At 37.6% G+C, this 22,618-nt stretch overlaps 1 protein-coding gene across 1 annotated transcript in view; it reads left to right on the top strand.

Annotated features, from left to right (window-relative positions):
- Positions 1-22,618, top strand: part of Ddx10 (DEAD-box helicase 10) — a 160,893-nt gene that overhangs the window by 83,581 nt on the left and 54,694 nt on the right. Inside the window, exons 14-15 of the mRNA XM_021171852.3 lie at positions 9,977-10,096; positions 12,672-12,833. Of these exons, the coding sequence (XP_021027511.1) occupies positions 9,977-10,096; positions 12,672-12,833 (282 nt within the window). The remainder of the gene's footprint in view (positions 1-9,976; positions 10,097-12,671; positions 12,834-22,618) is intronic.

Below are 22,618 nucleotides of genomic sequence, written 5' to 3'. Positions count from 1 at the left end.
AAAAATACGCCATGATCCTATCAATTAGTACTTCTGGAGTTTTTCTGTATATATTCAAACATTCCTACACTCCTTCCCAATCCCTTTAAATTACAGGCTACATGTGATACTGTCATAGTAGTTTTTGTTTTGTCTTATTTATCATATTTACTTTATACATTTACTTTATCATAATTACTTTCTGAAAATTTAAATAAGATCAGGAAAAACTTTTATGCTAATAAATAGAACTTTTTAATGCCATAATTTAATACCCAATTATACTGTTACACCAGTAGAAATGTTTTACTAAGGCAAATTTTATTATAATGCCTTTGAAATCCTCTTTTCTTTCCCCTTTACCCACCCCAAGGTAAATGCAATGATTTCATGAGATTTTTAATTGGTGATTTTATTCAACCTAAAATTGGAGAAATGAAAATGTAGCTCTTGATATAGCTGGACACCAGTGCCAACATGAGACTCAGTATGAATCTTTCACTATATTAGGGGACAAGGAAGAAAACTTTTTGGAAGACTTAACTATACTTGCGTTTAGGTCCTAACCTCAGTTTTTTGAGAGATTGTGTGTGTGTGTGTGTGTTCTTGCTATTTTAAACTTACTTCCTGAAGTCAATAGTCACTCCTGTTGGTCATCTACTAGAATGGTGGTAATCAGTACCTCAGCAGCATTTTTTTTTTTTAAGGAGACCATTGCTTTTTTGCTTAGTTTTTTATTCTATTTTTTTGGTTTTGTTAGTTTTTATTCCAGGTTTTTTGTGTTGTTTTGTTCGTGCTTTTACTAGTTGTTTCTTTTTGCTTTCACCCCCCAGTCACATCTATTGTCCATGTGTAATTGGTGAAGCATCCGACTGCTTTGCCTTCTGCTTTGCTCTCCATGTACTTTATATCCCGAATTCAGTAAGTTCTTAAAACTGTGGTAATGGATCAAAATATCTGTCTGAAGCCCTTCTAGCTTCTTAAAGTTTTAACTATCCGTTTATATATCATATATATTTAACACCATTAATTCAGTAACTGAGAGCAGGAACATAGACATTGTCTTTGAATTGTACTTTTACTAAAAGTCCTTTCTTTTCAGAGTGTAATTTACTCTTCCTCCAGAGTGTATCTAGAACTTACTGTTTTCTTTCTGCCTCAGTTAAACACTCTGTCATCTTGCGTATAGGGCAATAGGATAATTTGTAATTAGTTTCTTATGTACCATGTTAGCTGCTGAAAAACCTGGTAGCCAGCAGCTTAAAACAATAAGTGACATCTTGCTCCAAACTTGTATTTTGCGTCATGCTCTGGGTCAAATCCAGCTCTTCAGTGTGTGTTTTAAAGTCTGTGGTCATCTAGATCATCTGTGTGCACGATGTGGTTTACTCCGTTGTACCTGTAATCTTTCTAAAGTTTGTGTGTGTGTGAAGAAAAACTCGTTTCTACTTAAGAATTTGAACCTTTAGCTAAACTTCCTCTTTCAGGTTTTTTTAGATTTGAGCCTTACAATAAATAGTTCAAAATAACAAAGACAATTGCTTATGGACTGAAACTACTCAAAACTAAGGCATGGCACAGCTAGCTTTTTAAAAGTTAATTTTACATAATTGTTATAGTAATGAAAAGGTATAGTAGGAAAGATCTGTTGAATAAATGATTTGAGTTTTTGTTTTAATTCATATTTTATTCATTTCGAAAGGATTTTGGAATTGCTTTAAATTTTTAACTTTAAAAAGTTCTATTAATTTTTAAAGAAAATTAATTAGACAGAACAGCTGGACGTTTAATCCCAGCATTTGGGAGGCAGGCACAGGAGTTTGAGGCCAGCCTGGTCTACAGAGTGAGTTCTAGGGCAGCCAGGGCTACAAAAAAACACCAAAAAGCAAAAAACCAAAACAAACCCTGTCTTGAAAAACAAAACAGAGCCAGGATAAGTACAACGTAGACAAAACAGAAATGACTGGCAGGATACATAAAATGCAGGTCACACAGTTTTCTGTCATTCTTAAATATGGATCAATATAGACTCTTGAAGTCTTGAATGTTAGAATGAAAAGAGTAAACCTTGTTGGTAAGAGATGCCATAGATTTAGAATTAACAAACCAAATTATGAGTATCATAGTGTAGTTTAAGATAGCTCAGTATGTTAGTAGAGAGTTAATTTTATTTTAATAGAAGTTCAATCAGTTTATCTTGTTTGACTAAACTTGAGTATCTTGAAAATTGGTTTCAGATAAGTTTCTCATTAGGAATATTGTTATTTAATATTTTATTTATTTATTTATTTTTATTTATTTATTTATTTATTTATTTATTTTTTGGTTTTTCGAGACAGGGTTTCTCTGTATAGCCCTGGCTGTCCTGGAACTCACTCTGTAGACCAGGCTGGCCTCGAACTCAGAAATCCACTTGCCTCTGCCTCCCGAGTGCTGGGATTAAAGGCGTGCGCCACCACGCCAGGCTAATATTTTTATTAATGATTCATCTAAATCTGTCAAACTACTAAATGGCTTAGATAATTGAAATATTTGGAATAAGCTGTCAATAATAATGATCAGTGGGTTCATTTATGTTCTAGTTTCCATTTTTGGACTTAGTACTCTTAGTATTATACCTAAAATATTACTTATATAATAATAGAGAAGATATTTGGAAGGTGGATGGTAATTTTTGAATCCTATTAGTATCTGCTTATGACATTTTCAGTTTTCCATTATTGGCCTAATTGATTTTCTTGAACATTAGTAGATAGTTTGGGAGTCTCTTGGGTCGGGGCTATATTACATAATATGTGTAGGGATGATACAGTGGTTTTACAACACATCATAATCACAAAAGGAATGTTTCCCCACAATTTCTCTTCTCCCTTCTTCCTTCTTCTCTGTGATTTTGATTTCCAGCTGTCTCCTTTTATCATTGTAACTGTCTCAGTTCTACAGAGCTGTCCTTCCCCTGTTTATTTTGTTCTGATGTGTTGTCTCTTGGCTTTTATTGTGCTGGAAACTAATCAAGTTTCCTATCCCTTACAACTTTTTTTTTCCATGTCTGTCTTTAATTACCATTATCCTTTCTTGAGTGACAGAAGAAAATTAGACTTGTCTTTGTTTTTGGTACTAGTGTAGATGTTTAAAGGGCAGTAGTGGATCTTGAAAAATTCATTTAGTTTGGGATTCTAGTCAATATCATTTGCCTGTTTTGTTTAAAGATGGCAAATATATACCCCCCAATTTTGCAAAAAGAATAGTTTTCCACTAATGTAATGTTCTCATATACACAAGAAAAATAGAAATAAATGTCCAGACGAACATGTTTTCTCTTTTAGTGGATTCTCTATTGAATTGGCTCAAATACATATAGAAATCCTATGCTTGTCTCCGAGGAAGGTGGTAAGCATTAGTGTTTGTGATGTAGAATAAATCTTCCTATAAACAATATTTCTGGAATTTACTTTGTATCAGTAGAATAGTGGACTCAAGAAAGAAACATAAACTTCAAAGTTTGACTGCACAACTTTGGTGTCTGGTGTCAGTTTTAGGGTGATTTTAAAAGTTGTGGGAAACAACAGAAACATAATATAGCCAATTTGAGCATAAGTTAGAATTAAGATCAATATTGTCTATGAAGCAAAAATGTATCAGGTTCTTTTTCTCTAAGTTGCTTCTGGCTGCCTGCCTTCTAATATGAAACAGTTTATTAAAAGTGGCAGGCTTAAAATTTGGATTCGTAAAACAAAATATCACTGGTTTCATAATTTTATCTACAAGCAAAGCATTCTGATATTTTTATCACTTTAGTGCTTTTTTTCTTAGGAATATAGTTGGAGAACAGATACATGCATTTTACCAGAAAGACAGAATACTAAACAACCTAAAAAACTGTTCTGAAAAAATTAAGGTCCAGCCTATGGGAACCTGCTGCAAAGTGCTTTGAGAAAGAATCAAGTCAGGGTTGCACAGAGGATAATCAATTGGGGGCTTAGAAATAGAAATATGACTCTGTGTGTGTGTGTGTGTGGTGTGTACAATGAACTTTACTGATGGTATACAAGAATAGGGCTCCCTAGGCTGCTCCTGTTATCATGGGGGTCTGGGATGGAAATTGTGAGGGAGATGCTCAGTGTTGGGGGCCAATTTGGGACAGAAACTCCTCAGTAACTGAGGGCCTCTCTCTTGTTCTCATTGTCCTTGCTGGAGTGGGTGGTCCAGGGTTTCTTACTCCTTGGAGGCCATGAGGTCCACCACCCTGTTGCTGTAGCTGTATTCATTGTCACAACAGAAAATGAGCTTTACAAAGTTGTCATTGAGAGCAATGCCAACCCCAGCATCAAAGGTGGAGGAGTGGGAGTTGCTGTTGAAGTTGTAGGAGACAACATGGTCCTCAGTGTAGCCCAGGATGCCCTTCAGTGGGCCCTCAGATGCCTGCTTCACCACCTTCTTGATGTCATCATACTTGGCAGGTTTCTCCAGGCGGCATGTCAGATCTACAACGGATACATTGGGGGTAGGAACACAAAAGGCCATGCCAGTGAGCTTTCTGTTCAGCTCTGGGATGACCTTGCCCACAGCATTTACAGTACCAGTGGATGCAGGGATGATGCTCTGGGCAGCCCCACAGCCATCACGCCACAGCTTTCTAGAAGGGCCATCCACAGTCTTCTGAGTGGCAGTGATGGCATGGACCATGGTCATGAGCCCTTCCATGATGCCAAAGTTGTCATGGCTGGGTGGGGGTTCCTGCATCCCTGGGTCCGGAGGGAGGGGGTCCCAGTTACACTGGGTATTGGAGCAGATGTTGTGGGTTTACCTGAGATGATCCTCTTCTTCTTTCTCCTCTTCGTCTTCCTCTTCCTCCTCCTCCTCCCTCTCTCTGTCTCTCTCTTTTTGTAAAAGGAAGTTATTCATCTTGCATATTAATCTGAGTACTTACTGTGCTTGTGATACAATAGTTAGTGTTCAGTAATTGCTTAATATCATCTGTGAGAACAGGTTCTTAGAGGCCCGAGAGACCACCAGCCTTGCACTACTAGACCCTGACTATATGCTCTGATAAAACTATAATTTGTATTTTAAAAAGTAGTCTTGCCCTTATTATGGTGTTTGCCTCGTCCAAAGATTGGGGCCAGCATCTTGGACTGAAACTTTTTTAAAAACTGTAAGCCCAAATATACCTTTTCTCCATATAAGTTGATTATCTCACTTGTTTGATATATCCAGGAAGCTAACTGACACAAAGGTCTTGTCTTGTATAGTCAGTTGTACATTTTGGAGTGATTGAGGCTGTTAGAGGCAAGTCAGTAGCTAGCTGTTCAGGATAATATAAGCCCCTTCTCAGCCAGTTTGAAACTCTGTTGCTTTTTCTCAGTGACTTTTTAAAAATATGTTTTGTTTCATAAAGGGAACCTTTTTTTGAGAGGAGCAAACTGGAACAAGAATTATCCCTTTTAGAAATTAAGAAACCATTCAATGGAAAAACCAAAAATACCTCCAGATTTTTCCTGGAATTCCAGCTCACTGAATTCATGAGCTAGACCTATGTCATTGGACTGTACTGTTTCTCTTACTGACTTTTAGTGCAGTTGGTTAGTTCTTAGTATTTGGAATATATGCTTTGACAGTTTCTTCTGTTCATAGGCACTGAACTCTTGTATTATATTAAGAATATTTTTATTTTTTTATTTTTATTTTTAAAATATTTTTTATTAGGTATTTTCCTCAATTACATTTCCAATGCTATCCCAAAAGTCCCCCATACCCTCGCCCCCACTCCCCTACCCACCCACTCCCACTTTTTGGCCCTGGCATTCCCCTGTACTGGGGCATATAAAGTTTGCGTGTCCAATGGGCCTCTAGGCCCTATTAGGCCATCTTTTGATACATATGCAGCTAGAGTCAAGAGCTCTGGGGTACTGGTTAGTTCATAATGTTGTTGGACCTATAGGGTTGCAGATCCCTTTAGCTCCTTGGATACTTTCTCAAGCTCCTCCATTGGGGGCCCTGTGATCCATCCAATAGCTGACTGTGAGCATCCACTTCTGTGTTTGCTAGGCCCCAGCCTAGTCTCACAAGAGACAGCTATATCTGGGTCCTTTCAGCAAAATCTTGCTAGTGTATGCAATGGTGTCATCATATGGAGGCTGATTATGGGATGGATCCCTGGATATGGCAGTCTCTAGATGGTCCATCCTTTTGTCTCAGCTCCATACTTTGTCTCTGTAACTCCTTCCATGGGTGTTTTGTTCCCAATTCTAAGAAGGGGCAAAGTGTCCACACTTTGGTCTTCGTTCTTCTTCAGTTTCATGTGTTTTGCAAATTGTATCTTATATCTTGGGTATACGAAGTTTCTGGGCTAATATCCACTTATCAGTGAGTACATATTGTGTGAGTTCTTTTGTGATTGTGTTACCTCACTCAGGATGATGCCCTCCAGGTCCAACCATTTGCCTAGGAATTTCATAAATTCATTCTTTTAAATAGCTGAGTAGTACTCCATTGTGTAAATGTACTACATTTTTTGTATCCATTCCTCTGTTGAGGGGCATCTGGTTCTTTCCAGCTTCTGGCTATTATAAATAAGGCTACTATGAACATAGTGGAACATGTGTCCTTCTTACCGGTTGGAACATCTTCTGGATATATGCCCAGGAGAGGTATTGCTGGATCTAGTGGTAGTACTATGTCCAGTTTTCTAAGGAACCGCCAGACTGATTTCCAGAGTGGTTATACAAGCTTGCAATCCCACCAACAAAATAATCAGCAAAGTTGCAACAACTATATTATTGGATGCAATACACCTACCCCCAAATTTTATAACTAACCATTTGCAAGCTTTCCCTTACCATGTTGCCCTTTACTGAACATATTTCTGAGTACATTGCTAATGTCATTACATTTCTTGTATTATCAGATTGCATTGTCTTAGTTGGAGTTCAGTATTTGTTGACAATACCTTTAGATGTATACATTTTCACATCATACAAGGAAGTGCCAAATCAGAACTATAAACATTTGATAGGCTTGCTCAGATATATCCTTGTGTAGCTCAAACTTTTATCAAAGTAGAAGGTACCATCACCCTGTAAAGTTTGCTTACACCACTTCTTAATGATTTTAACTTATTAGTTCATAGGTGTATGTTTATACTACAGTGAGTATATCAGCTAATCTGTTTGTTTCCCTCTATTATCACACAATGTTTGATGGCAGAAAATCAGCCAATCCAGAATCTTTAAGAGTTTATGTCACCAAGCTGGGCATTGGTGATGTACACCTTTGATCCCAGTATTGGGGAGGCAGAGGTAGGTGGCTCTCTGTGAGTTCAAGGTCAGCCTGGTCTACAAAGTGAGTTCCAGGGCTGTTACACAGAGAAACCCTGCCTAAAAACAAAAAGAAATAAACAAGAAAGTTTATTTCACTATAAAACTCTAAAGATCTACTTAGAAGTTAATAATGAAGTTGCAGCAGACTCCAGTGCTAGTTAGAGGAGATCTCTGCCAGGGCGTTGAGAGGAAAAGTTGCATGGCGATTCAGTTGCATTGCGATTCTGCGTGGGTGGATGGAAGGAGGAACTTAGTTACTCTCCATGCTTGTAGCCTTCACATTTAGTGTCTTTAGGTAGATAAGCGGATCGCCTTGCCAATCTAGTCCCTTTCAGTTTAGGTTTTTTTCCTTGTTCTTTTTCCATCTGATTGCTCTCTGAAGTAAGATAAGAAAATGAGAATGGTAATATTTACAGAGAAAGATAGACACATATCTTAGAGGCAGTCACAGAGAGGCAATCTGCAGGTGTAAGTCTTCCTGCCACCAGCTGGGAACATCCACAAAGCCATAGGTAGGGTTGAAGAGTAGTTGTTTGTCCCAAGGAAAAATAATTTGAAACATGTTTTTACCTAGAAATATTGTGAGATAGATTGTAGTATATTAATGTTAACATCTATCTGATAAACAGATCTTCCCATAAACCTTTTATGGATTAAATATGCTCGTAGCATATTTAAATATACACTGTTTTTTTTTTGCCAGAAAAGTAATATAATCAAATACACAAATGGCTCAAATCAAGAATGGGGACTATAAAAAGAAACATCAATCAACACAACTTACTTGTACTTAAATCACAACTTTATTGTATACATTATCTACTCTACATAACTATATCAGCCGAGAGTTTCTCTTGCTGTGATAAAAACCACATTCAAAAGCAATATGGAGAGGGAAGGGCTATTCCCTGTAGTCTAGGGAAGTTTCTTGAGGGCAGAAAGTCAAGGCAGGAACCTAGAAGCGGGAATTGATGCAGACAGAGGCCATGAAGGAACACTGCTTACTGGCTTGCTCATGGCTTGCTTGTTGTTTGTACATCTTGCTTTCTTAGAACACTCAGGACTACCAGCCCAGGGGCAGTGATACCCACAGTGAGCTTGATTCTCACCTATCAGTTATGAATCATCAAAATGTACCACAGACTTTTCTGTAGGACAATCTTATAGAGACATTTTTTTTCAATTGAAGGATCCTCTTTTCAAATGATTGTAGCTTATGTAACATTGACATAAAACTATCCAAGATAATAACAAACATGAAAAATTATGTAAAAACATTTTAACACTATAAACTGACTTAATAATTTGGTTGTTTTTAATTTAGTGTGTTTAATTTTAATTTATTCAACATTGACAATGTCTACTTAAAATGTTTTGTTCATACCTCATATCATAATGTAATAGTTGTGCATCTTCCCAAAACTTATGATGATTCTTATTTCCTCTGTTTTGGCTTTGTTGAATAATTCACTGTAGTACAGAATTAAAAGCTAAGAAGGCCAGTTTTGTATGCTGTGAATTTAGCCTGTATCCACCTTACATGAACCTATCATGTAATGTTTTAGTTTACTTATTGTATTCTTTTCACAGTCTGTTAGATGGTACTAGGTGCTATTAGTATCCTCCATTTATAGAGGATAGTTAATCTTCACAAAATTTATAATTGCAGAGTTTACCTCAAATTTGCTTGACTAGTATGCCCAAGACTTCTTTAAATTATTTCTATTATTTTAAACTGTGAACTTATGTATCTGTGTGTGGGTATACACAAGGATGTGCTGGTACCCTTGGAGGGCAGAGCTGAAGGTAGAGGGAACTGTGAACTTTAAACATGGGTGTTAGGACTGAACTCTGGTCCCTTAGAAGAGTAATACTTATTCTTAACTGTTGAGCAATCTCTCCAGTTCTATACTGAAACCTACTTATTCTGTTCATTCATGTAATAGAAGCTGCATTGTGTTAGCCAAGTACTGCCAATTGCTAGTGGGGAATTATCCAACATTTCAAAGCATGAGGTATTCCCTGGCATTCACTGTAGAAGCCATGCTGTGATCTTTCTTAGTTCTTTCCTCAGTAGCTTATTCAATTGTTTATTTAGGGTAAGTAAGAAGTAGCTTTGGATTTTTAGTATTATGCTATGGTGGCCTCAGAGCATTAATTTTATTCCAGTGAATGTACTTGGTTAAGTACTGTTAATTCATCTTGTCTTTAGACTCAATTTAATTGTCATAGGATATTTTCCAGCATTTATATAGTAAATTTTTATAGTTGACTGAAGAATGTTGAGTTGCAGACACTGTCTTAGTCATTGTCTCTATGTTTATGGTTTCCTAGTCTACACTTAGGTTTGCACTTGGTAATATAACAATGTTTGTTTTACCTGGGAAACAGATTTGCCTTATGACAGTTTATTGCTTTATCTCATTGTCTTTGGTGTAGCAGCATTTTAAATAGTACAATTTTAGCCATAGAGCAAAATGAAAGGGTTTGTCTAATGCCTGTCATATTCACATTTAAAGCTCCTTTAGCCTTGAGGTAGCTGTTAGTTAAAATGCCATATAGCTCAGTTTCTGGACAGTGTTTTAGGTACTTGTAATTACCGTGAGAATAGAAAGAATAGTCATTTTGAATTTTTTTAATCTTGCAGCAATTTTTCTAATTTTTTTTTCTTTATACAGAAAAAAGAACCTTCTAAATCCAATGTCAAGAAAAAATTAACCAAAGTTGCAGAAGCAAAAAAAGTAATGAAAAGAAGTTTTAAAGTGAACAAGAAAATAACATTTACTGATGAAGGGGAGGTAAGATTCTATAAATATATTATTCCTGAGCTACATCTCAGGGATTATGGAGATTGGCTTTCATGCTGCCTGGCAGTTCATTATTTAAAAAAAAAAATGTCCCTATCGCGCACTGCCCACTTCCTGTTCCTGTTCCTGTAAGCCTTTCGTCAGCTTTGTGGCTGTGGACAAGGATTTCTTATGTAATAAACTGAAGTCCTTCTTGGTGATACCTGCAGTGAAATGATGTTAGATTCCATTCTTTATTGAAAAGATTTTCTCATCAATATTCATCAGCGTGTTCTCTGGGAAGAAGCAGGAGAATACTAGTACAGCTACTTACCAGAACTTCTGTAACACGACTCTGTGAGCTGCCTGGTTTGCACTTCCTCACATCTGTAGGCTGTGCTTGCATGTTCATCGCTCAGCAGGCTCATGGGGGGCATCCTCTGCCTTTAGGTAATTTCAGACTCAGGTGCTTCCTTTTCGTTTTGCCGTTATCTGAGCTTTATTGTAAATACATACTTCCATCATATTTCTCAGAAGAAGCCATTATTTTAATAATTACTATTTTGTTTTCAAATGAGCAAGGAAAGTTACAATAAATTACATCAAATAAATTACCCAAAGAATGAAAACTAATTCCTTGGTAGGACAAGGTCTGTAGGATTTTTCTCTGGTGACCTCATTCTCACCAGCCTCCACGTTCTCTGACCATCCTGATATATCACACACCACCATTATAATCTCATGACTTTCATCCTTCCTTATCCATTTATTTTTACAGAAATTGTTATGTAAGTTCACATTCTTATTTGATGATTATAACTTTCTTTGGCATTTCTCCACAAAGAAAGGTATTTTGTTCACTATTGGATTCCTAGCATGGTGCATAGTATCTAACATGTACTCCTAACACAGTGTTATCCCAGTAGCATAATCTGTTACTCCAGTAAAATGAGTTTTCCATATTGATGTAAAAAAATCCTACCATGCACTTCACCATCATGGCTGTGCTGTTGATATTTGCTGTACGTATGCAAAGGGGTATGCTTCGTTTTCATCTTGAAGTTAAAGAACTCGGTGTTATTGGGGGTATAGGAAGGAGCTGAAAAATAACATAATATAAGGTATTTCACAGTTGCTAGAAGTGGAAGATGAAGCCAACATAAATGAAAAATTTAATTGTTTTAAAACTACTTTAGAGAAGTGAGCTGGAGGAGAACACAGTCCTGTCTAGTGCCCTGTAAAATGAGTGCTCTTACCCTAATGAGCTTAGTGTGCTACAGAGTTCAGCTGCACAGATTATAGTAATTAGCTCCAGGATAATTATAAATCTCTTAACTGTATAATATTGCAAATGTGTTCTTGTTGCTAAGAGGAGCTGTTTGTGGCTGTGCATGATACTGAAACTTCTGAACCTCCAAAAGATGGGCTGCTATTTGTTTAACCACAGAAGGGTATACTATATTAATTTCCCTCTGTGAATCAAGTGGGGTGAGAAGTTTGAGCAATTGCTGTTATCTGTTCATCGCCGTGGATCCCTTTTATAGCTATGGAGCTCAGTGGTTACTGATATAATTTGTCAGTGCAGTTACTTTTGCTACCACCATTGTCTGTCAAAAGAATAAGATTGTGTGCATCTCACCATGTAGAATGGCTTGGGTAGCAAGATGTATGAGTACCCGTGAGATGTTTATCTGAAGATTTCTGTTTGCAAGAAGATTAATTAGCGTACTTTCAAGTCAGAGATACAGATTTTAAATCCTTTGGAGACCAGCAATTAAGCTAAAGCATGGAAACTATTTGCCTAAATTGTTCAGAGCTTATACTTTTATAGTGTGAGACAACAGAAATTATTAAGCTGCCTCTTAAGTCTGCAAGGGACACAGGTATCCACGAGAATAATACATGTATATAGAATGACACACTAAACTAGTGAAATAGCCAGCACACTTAGCCAGCTCTGCTGTTGGATTCAGCTGCTTGTCACTTTGTTCCTATCCATAAATTATCCATTAGAACCAATCAGGAGCAGTCCATGAAACCCAAGCCAACTCTCTTCCTTTATAGTTATTTTATTCTGTGTAATACTAGCTGGCATGGGACCCATTGACCAGTTTTAATTATTACATACTGTTACGGGCTCTGAAGATGAATGAGTAAGTGATATAGATAGATAACCATAAAATATTAGTTTTAGTAAAACAAGAATGTAAACCAGCACATTTTGATGAGCTGTGTTTGAGGATATACAAGGCACTTGAGTGTAGCTTTAAGGAGATAAATACATTGTCACCTAGGGGTCTGCTCTACACAGATGATTTGAGCCTAGTTGTATGGGGAACAGAATATTACTACCAGTTTTGGGAATTGTTTTCATTATGTAATCACCTTGACTAAATAGTTTTGTGAGGTAGTCTTTAGTTATGATCTCACAGTACAGTGGCAGTAGAACCTTGGCTGTGAGGGTCTTTTCTATGACATCTTACTTTAATTATGAAGTTTATGAGACTGTTGAAGAAATAACTCATTGTAAAGTAGAGTTTCTGAAGACATGCCCTTCATCTTACTCTTTTCCCTTTTCTGTCTTTAGTTGGTTCAGCAGTGGCCACAGATTCAGAAATGTGCTTTAAAAGATGTGGAGGAAGAAGATGACACTGGTGGTATCAACCTAGACAAAGCAAAGGAAAGGCTTCAGGAAGAGGACAAATTTGACAAAGAAGAGTACAGGAAGAAAATTAAGGCAAAGCACCGGGTAAGCTTTTACAAGTGCACTGATGACATTACTGATCCCTGCTTTCGCTGACACTTCTTTTGTGGCTGGTTAGGCACTGCATTTGTTCCTGTTGCTCTTCTGCTGGAGACTGTAAAATACTGATTTGCTACTGAAATATGCTTTTGGTTAAGTGTTTTACAGTTAGTTACAGTTTGTATGCCAGTTAATAGTGGTTACCTAAGGTTACATTCTATGGTTATGTTGTAATCCTTTTGGTTGTAGATGCACTCACTGTCTGATGTGACAACAGTGAAACCATTGATACCCGAATGTGTTTGAAATTCTTATTTTGAGATAATTGATGTTTTACTTGTAATTATAGGAATACAGATGAGAGATCCCACATTCTCCATTTCTAGAATTTTGTCATCAGAATGTTTTATGATTGAAATTATACAATCCTTTTTCATTCCGTATTATATTCTAGAAATTCATCAGATTGGTGTATATCAAAGCATTTTCTTAAAAAATCCTTAAAAATTTGCATGAATATATATATATATATATATCACATATGTGAATAGTTCCCGAAGAAGCCAGAAGGCCTCTGATACCCTGGAGTTAAGTAACAGACAGTTGTGAGCTGCCTTGTGGGTGCTGGCAACCAAATTCTGGACCTCTGAAAGTAGCAAGCGCTCTTAACTATTGAGCTATCTTCAGTCCTCCTTTTTGTATTTTTAATAACAAGTAGTAGTCTGTTGCCTGCAATTGGAAGTGATCCTTTGATCACTGGAATTACAGATGTGTGCTACCACACCTGTCTAGAAGAATGTGGCTTGTTTTCATCTTACATAAAAAGTAGCTTACTGTCTCTGTATATGCTGTGTTCCATACTTTTTTCACTTTCTTTTTTTTTTAATATTTATTAATTAATTATATGTAAGTACACTGTAGCTGTCTTCAGACACTCCAGAAGAGGGAGTCAGATCTCATTACAGATGGTTGTGAGCCACCATGTGGTTGCTGGGATTTGAACTCAGGACCTTAGGAAGAGCAGTTGACGCTCTTAACCGCTGAGCCATCTCACCAGCCCCCTTTTTCACTTTCTTTTGAGCTTTTTGGGTAATTTTTTCTGTACTTTTGAAATATAGCACACATTTTATATTATTTCAGCTAGAGTAGAACAGTTCTGGCTTGGCAAAGTTGAACAAGATACAGCTAGAGCTTTACATCCTACTGTAGAGGCTGATAGCTCTATAATGAATAGAATTAATCTTAAAAACAAACAAACAAACAAACAAAAAACCCTGAATTTCATGTTCCATTTGTGTTCTATAGAAGGTGCCCCATGGCATCCTTTCCAAACAGAAGCATGGAAGTTGCCATCCTACTGTCTCAGCATTATAATAAAACTAGAATGGTCATTTTCTAAAGCAGAATTTATGACTATACGGAAGATGACTGGTTTCTCGGTAGTATTTTCAATGGTAAAATTATTTTACATGCATACATTTTGTGTTTTAGAAAATGTGTTTATTTTGAGCACTTTGGATTTAGTGTTTAATCCAATAGCATGCCTAAGGCACTATATAGATTTTTTCTCAGTATTGTGGAGAATATTTCTGCTTAGAAAACACAGAAATAGTTTCTTAACTGGTACATTTTAATGTTTGGCTGAGAGAGTACTTGGCATTAAATGGAAGATGCGTTATCCTGAATATGCATTGCTTTGTCTTATTGGAATCAGCAGTCGCTGTTTGGCTTCAGTTTCCTTATCTGAAAAATGAGAAGACATTTAGTTAATTTCTGATGATAAGCACAATTTTCTAGATTTTTAGATTTAGTTGAGTCTCTAAATTGGATAATAGAATTTAGATTTGTAATTTTTTTCTTCCTGGCAAATCAGGTTACTTGCTACTTGGTGATTATTTCCTTCTTAGTCTCCCATTTTTTAGTAGCCACTCAAATCTATTGTAAAAATCACGTTCCTTCTAAGTCTCAACATGTTATTTTGTTCTAATTAATTGTTGATTTTGAGCTAGTATTTTTACTTTATATAATTTAATATATTTCTACATTGTCAATTTTATTCTTCTAGCATAAGATTTTGATTTTCTTTTGCCATTATGTCTCCATTGAGGCTGTCACTGAAGTTAATTCTGTGGTAATATAGTGAGAAGAATTTTTATCTCACTAAAAATTTGAAAATATTAACTTTATGGCCTATGGCTAAACTTTAGCTCATAAAGACAGAAAAAGATGGAGAAATTTTTGATGGAAAAATAGAAATGTGGATTTACAAAATGTTGTCTTGTAGCTGGGCAAATTCATTGCAGTGATGAATGGTACAAGGGCTGCATGGGACTGGCAACTGATTGTGGTGGATCTCAGAGGATCTGCTCTTACTGCTAAACTATTGACAGGTTCTGAGAGATGAGTATTTCTTATCTTCAGTTGTGTACCCAGCATTGAACATAGCAGACTCAATGGAGATCCTAAACCCAGGACCACACAGATGACCATGGTTAAACTTAGTAGGTCAAACATGAAACCAAAAGTCATATGTGAAACATGCTTATAGACAAAGGTTACTACTGTGTGGGCGTCAGATGAGAGAAGGTGGATGTGGGAGTAGTCAGATGCGTTATACTCAAGTATGAAACTGTTAACAAAAGTAATTAAAAGGTAGGAAAAGAAATTATACAATGGGGCTAGAGAGATGGCTCAGCAGTTAAGAACACTGGCTGCAGAAAAGAAATTCCTTCCGACACATAATAATCAGAACAACAAATGCACTAAATAAAGATAGAATACTAAAAGCAGTAAGGGAAAAAGGTCAAGTAACATAAAAGGCAAGCCTATCAGAATTACACCGGATTTTTCACCAGAGACTATGAAAGCCAGAAGGGCCTGGACAGATATTATACAGAAACTAAGAGAACACAATTTCCAGCCCAGGCTACTATACCCAGCCAAACTCTCAATTACCATAGATGGAGAAACCAGAGTATTCCACGACAAAACCAAATTCACACATTATCTTTCCACGAATCCAGTACTTCAAAGGATAATAACAGAAAAAAACCAATACAAGGACAGAAACCACGTCCTAGAAAAAGCAAGAAGGTAATCCCTCAACAAACCTAAAAGAGCCGGGCGTGGTGGCGCACGCCTTTAATCCCAGCACTCGGGAGGCAGAGGCAGGCGGATTTCTGAGTTCGAGGCCAGCCTGGTCTACAAAGTGAGTGCCAGGACAGCCAGGGCTACACAGAGAAACCCTGTCTCGAAAAACCAAAAACCAAAACCAAAAAAAAAAAACCAAACAAACAAACCTAAAAGAAGACAGCCACAAGAACAGAATGCCAACTCTAACAACAAAAATAAAAGGGAGCAACAATTACTTTTCCTTAATATCTCTTAATATCAATGGACTCAACTCCCCAATAAAAAGACATAGACTAACAGACTGGCTACACAAACAGGACCCAACATTTTGCTGCTTACAGGAAACTCATCTCAAGAAAAAGATAGATACTACCTCAGAATGAAATGCTGGAAAACAATTTTCCAAGCAAATGGCAGGAAGAAACAAGCTGGAGTAGCCATCCTAATATCTAATAAAGTCGACTTCCAACCCAAAGTCATCAAAAAAGACAAGGAAGGGCACTTCATACTCATCAAAGGTAAAATCCTCCAAGAGGAACTATCAATTCTGAATATCTATGCGCCAAATACAAGGGCAGCCTCATTAATTAAAGATACTTTAGTAAAGCTCAAAGCACACATTGCACCCCACACAATAATAGTGGGAGACTTCAACACACCACTTTCACCAATGGACAGATCATGGAAACAGAAACTAAACAGGGACACAGTGAAACTAACAGAGGTTATGAAACAAATGGATCTGACAGATATCTACAGAACATTTTATCCTAAAACAAAAGGATATACCTTCTTCTCGGCACCTCACGGTACCTTCTCCAAAATTGACCACATAATTGGTCACAAAACAAGCCTCAACATATACAAAAATATTGAAATTGTCCCATGCACCCTATCAGATCACCATGGACTAAGACTGATCTTCAATAACAAAATAAATAATAGAAAGCCAACACACACGTGGAAACTAAACAACACTCTTCTCAATGATACCTTGGTCAAGGAAGGAATAAAGAAAGAAATTAAGGACTTTCTGGAGTTTAATGAAAATGAAGCCACAACATACCAAAACTTATGGGACACATTGAAAGCATTTCTAAGAGGAAAACTCATAGCTCTGAGTGCCTCCAAAAAGAAACTAGAGAGAGCACACATTAGCAGCTTGACAACACACCTAAAAGCTCTAGAACGAAAGGAAGCAAATTCACCCAAGAGGAGTAGACAGCAAGAAATAATCAAACTCAGGGGTGAAATCAACCAAGTGGAAACAAGAAGAACAATTCAAAGAATCAACCAATCGAGGAGCTGGTTCTTTGAGAAAATCAACAAGATAGATAAACCCTTAGCCAGACTCACTAGAGGGCATAGGGAAAGTATTCTAATTAACAAAATCAGAAATGAAAAGGGAGACATAACAACAGACCCTGAAGAAATCCAAAACACCATCAGATCCTTCTACAAAAGGCTATACTCAACAAAACTGGAGAACCTGGATGAAATGGACAAGTTTCTAGACAGATACCAGGTACCAAAGTTAAATCAAGATCAGGTTAATGATCTAAACAGTCCCATATCCCCCAAAGAAATAGAAGCAGTCATTAATAGTCTCCCAACCAAGAAAAGCCCAGGACCAGATGGGTTTAGTGCAGAGTTCTATCAAACCTTCAAAGAAGATCTAATCCCAGTTCTTCACAAACTATTCCACAAAATAGAATCAGAAGGTACTCTACCCAACTCATTCTATGAAGCCACAATTACTCTGATACCTAAACCACATAAAGACCCAACAAAAATAGAGAACTTCAGACCAATTACCCTTATGAATATTGATGCAAAAATCCTCAATAAAGTTCTCGCTAACCGAATTCAAGAACACATCAAAACAATCATCCATCCTGACCAAGAAGGTTTCATCCTAGAGATGCAAGGATGGTTCAATATACGAAAATCCATCAATGTAATCCACTATATAAACAAACTCAAAGACAAAAACCACATGATCATCTCGTTAGATGCTGAAAAAGCATTTGACAAAATCCAATACCCATTCATGATAAAAGTCTTGGAAAGATCAGGAATTCAAGGCCCATACCTAACCATGATAAAAGCAATATACAGCAAACCAGTAGCCAACATCAAAGTAAATGGTGAGAAGCTGGAAGCAATCCCACTAAAATCAGGTACTAGACAAGGCTGTCCACTCTCTCCCTACCTATTCTACATTGTACTTGAAGTCCTAGCCAGAGCAATTAGACAACAAAAGGAGATCAAGGGGATACAAATCGGAAAAGAAGAAGTCAAAATATCGCTTTTTGCAGATGATATGATAGTATACATAAGTGACCCTAAAAATTGCACCAGAGAACTCCTAAGCCTGATAAATAGCTTTGGTGAAGTAGCTGGATATAAAATTAACTCAAGCAAGTCAAAGGCCTTTCTGTACACAAAGGATAAACAGGCAGAGAAGGAAATTAGGGAAACAACACCCTTCTCAATAGTCACAAACTATATAAAATACCTTGGCGTGACTCTAACTAAGGAAGTGAAAGATCTGTATGACAAGAACTTCAAGTCCCTGAAGAAAGAAATTAAAGAAGATCTCAGAAGACTGAAAAACCTCCCATGCTCATGGATTGGCAGGATCAACATTGTAAAAATGGCTATCTTACCAAAAGCAATCTACAGATTCAATGCAATCCCCATCAAAATTCCAACTCAATTCTTCAACGAATTAGAAAGGGCAATCTGCAAATTCATCTGGAACAACAAAAAACCTAGGATAGCAAAAACTCTTCTCAAGGATAAAAGAACCTCTGGTGGAATCACCATGCCTGACCTAAAGCTGTACTACAGAGCAATTGTGATAAAAACTGCATGGTACTGGTATAACGACAGACAAGTAGACCAATGGAACAGAATTGAAGACCCTGAGATCAACCCACATACCTATGGTCACTTGATCTTTGACAAGGGAGCAAAAACCATCCAGTGGAAAAAAGACAGCATTTTCAACAAATGGTGCTGGCACAACTGGCGGTTATCATGTAGAAGAATGCGAATTGGTCCATTCTTATCTCCTTGTACCAAGGTCAAATCTAAGTGGATTAAGGAACTCCACATAAAACCAGAGACACTGAAACTTATAGAGGAGAAAGTAGGGAAAAGCCTCGAAGATATGGGTACAGGGGAAAAATTCCTGAATATAACAGCAAAGGCTTGTGCTGTAAGATCGAGAATCGATAAATGGGACCTCATAAAGTTGCAAAGCTTCTGCAAGGCAAAAGACACCATCAATAAGACAAAAAGACCACCAACAGATTGGGAAAGGATCTTTACCTATCCTAAATCAGATAGGGGACTAATATCCAATATATATAAGGAACTCAAGAAGGTGGACTCCAGAAAATCAAATAACCCCATTAAAAAATGGGGCTCAGAACTGAACAAAGAATTCTCACCTGAGGAATACCGAATGGCAGAGCACCTGAAAAATGCTCAACATCCTTAATCATCAGGGAAATGCAACTCAAAACAACCCTGAGATTCCACCTCACACCAGTCAGAATGGCTAAGATCAAAAATTCAGGTGACAGCAGATGCTGGCGAGGATGTGGAGAAAGAGGAACACTCCTTCATTGTTGGTGGGATTGCAAGCTGGTACAACCACTCTGGAAATCAGTTTGGCGGTTCCTCAGAAAATTGGACATAATACTACCAGAGGATCCAGCAATACCTCTCCTGGGCATATATCCAGAAGATGTTCCAACCGGTAAGAAGGACAAATGCTCCACTATGTTCATAGCAGCCTTATTTATAATAGCCAGAAGCTGGAAAGAACCCAGATGCCCCTCAACAGAGGAATGGATACAGAAAATGTTGTACATTTACACAATAGAGTACTACTCAGCTATTAAAAGGAATGAATTTATGAAATTCCTAGGCAAATGGATGGATCTGGAGGGCATCATCCTGAGTGAGGTAACATCTTCACAAAGGAACTCACACAATATGTACTCACTTATAAGTGGATATTAGCCCAAAAACTTAGGATACCCAAGATATAAGATACAATTTGTTAAATGCATGAAACTCAAGAAGAACGAATACCAAAGTGTGGACACTGTGCCCCTTCTTGGAATTGGGAACAAAACACCCATGGAAAGAGTTACAGAGATAAAGTTTGGAGCTGTGAAGAAAGGATGGACCATCTAAAGACTGCCATATCCAGGGATCCATCCCATAATCAGTTTCCAAACGCTGACACCATTGCATACACTAGCAAGATTTTGCTGAAAGGACCCAGATATAGCTGTCTCTTGTGAGACAATGCCGGGGCCTAGCAAACACAGAAGTGGATGCTCACAGTCAGCTATTGGATGGATCACAGGGCCCCCAATGGAGGAGCTAGAGAAAGTACCCAAGGAGCTAAAGGGAACTGCAACCACATAGGTGGATCATTATTATGAACTAACCAGTACCCCAGAGCTCTTGACTCTAGCTGCATTTGTATCAAAAGATGGCCTAGTCGGCCATCACTGGAAAGAGAGGCCCATTGGACTTGCCAACTTTATATGCCCAGTACAGGGGAATGCCAGGGCCAAGGGGTGTGGGTGGGTCGGTTGGGGACTGGGGGGGGGGGGAGTATTTTGGGGACTTTGTGGATAGCATTGGAAATGTAATTGAGGAAAATACATTAAAAAAAAAAAAAAAAAAAAGAACACTGGCTGCTCTTCCAGAGCTCTTGAGTTTAATTTCCAGCAACCACATGGTGGCTCACAACCATCTATAAAGGGATATGATGCCTTCTTCTGGCATGTAGATGTACATGCAGACAGAACAACTCATACTTTTAAAAAAAATATGCAGTAAGATTTAAAATATAATGAATGTTTTTCGGGCAGTTATAAATAAATGATAGTATTAAATGTACTTGTATCAATGACTCACTAGATACTGAGTTGTATTAAGGACGTGCAGATACACACAGGCAGTATGATTGTCTTTCCTGTTTGGAATCAGCTCTGAACAGTCACATTATTTTCATAAACAGCATGACTGAAGTTATGCATGGGTGGAAAGAATGCTTAATGTGGTCAACTAGTAAAGTGGATTCAGGTTGTAGAATAAATTAAGAACTTTGTTGCATTCTCTCTCATGTTCTCTTGTTCTTTTTCATGAGTAAAAATGGAAAGGAAAAACCACCATGAATATAGGATGCAATGGAATAGAGTTTATGAGGGAGGAAGGAACATGATGAATCTGATCATGTGCTTTGGCTTTTGCCTTATTTATAGAGGTCACCTGTGGGTTTCATAAGTTTCAGTATTTTTAAAGGCATGTTTAAAATATTTTAGGATGATAATTTCAGGTTAAAAGATAATTATTTAAGTGAGTTCAGTCTTAATGATTCAGTTTGACAGCAGTGTCTCCTGTTTAGAATTAGAGATGGCTCAACAGTTAGCACACTTGCTACTCTTGCAGAGAATGACTTTGATTCCAGAATCTACTTAGTGGCTCACAACGATCTGCAACTCCTGTTCCAAAATATTGGATGCCCTCTTGGGCACAAGGCATGCACATGGTGCAGAACAGAATTCCCAGCTATCACATTAGAACAGGAGGGAGCATCTACTATCACTTCAGTATTACAGTCCTCACCTTTTTGGGTGTAGGAGGAGGGAGAATGAGAGTATGTTCCAGAGAGATATGAAAATTTTATGACAACTACTCCTGTTCTCTAAGAACATAAATCCAGTAAAACAGTACCCTTCTCAGGACCAAGTTTCTTGAATGTATCTGTATTCCAAGGAGTACCAAATTGTCAGGATTGTTTGATAAATAGCAAAGTGGTGTGTGCTCCCATCATGAGGTGAAAACAGTATATATTTCAAAATCTGAAAATTCCTATATATTGCTAGAAAATGAAAAAAAGACTGGCCCTGATTGCTGATCAAATTCATATTTCATGGCACTTGCATTTTTCTTCCTCTCTCCGCCTCTCCCCTTCCTCTCCCTCTTCCCATCCTTCCCTCTTCCCCTCCCCTCCCCTTCCTCCCTCTACCCCTCTCTTTCCTCTCCTTCCTCTCCTTCCCCTCCCTCTTCCCCTCTCTCCCTCCCCCTCCTCCCCTCCCCTCCCTCTTCCCCTCTCTCCCTCCCCTCTCTCCCTCCCCTCCCCTCCCCTCTCTCCCTCGCCCTCTCTCCCTCCCCTCTCTCCCCTCCCCTCCCTTCTCCTCCCCTCCCTTGCTTTCTTTCTTTTTTGAGGGGGGTAAGTTCCAAAATTTCTGAGGTGTCAAAGAAGGATAATAGGTATAAAGAGAGTATTTTGTACCTTGAAATTTGATTTTCTGTTTTCTTCTTCTTTGTGAATTTGACTTTTATTATTGAATTTCATGCTTTCCTTTTACTTAATCATTTGTAGCATGGCAGAACCAAAGATAAAATTCTGTCTTTTTGCATGGTATAAAATGGTTTCTTGGTATCAGTATGTTCTCAAAAATGAAATTTAAAAAAGGAACTGAATTAAGAGAGACCTCAGTTACTGAGCATAATGATCAGGTACCATTTGTACCTACTCTAGTCTTTTGTCTTTGTCTCATCATAGACTCTTAAATAACAGAGAAAAAGGAACTTCCCAGTATCCATTTCCAGTAATCCTGGAT

The sequence above is a fragment of the Mus caroli genome, unplaced genomic scaffold (genome assembly GCF_978045245.1).
Source record: "Mus caroli unplaced genomic scaffold, Mus_caroli_1 scaffold_11, whole genome shotgun sequence".
In the NCBI taxonomy this organism is placed as follows: Eukaryota; Metazoa; Chordata; class Mammalia; order Rodentia; family Muridae; genus Mus; species Mus caroli.
Note: the sequence above shows the minus strand (reverse complement) of the source record. Positions and strands in the feature narration are given on the sequence as shown.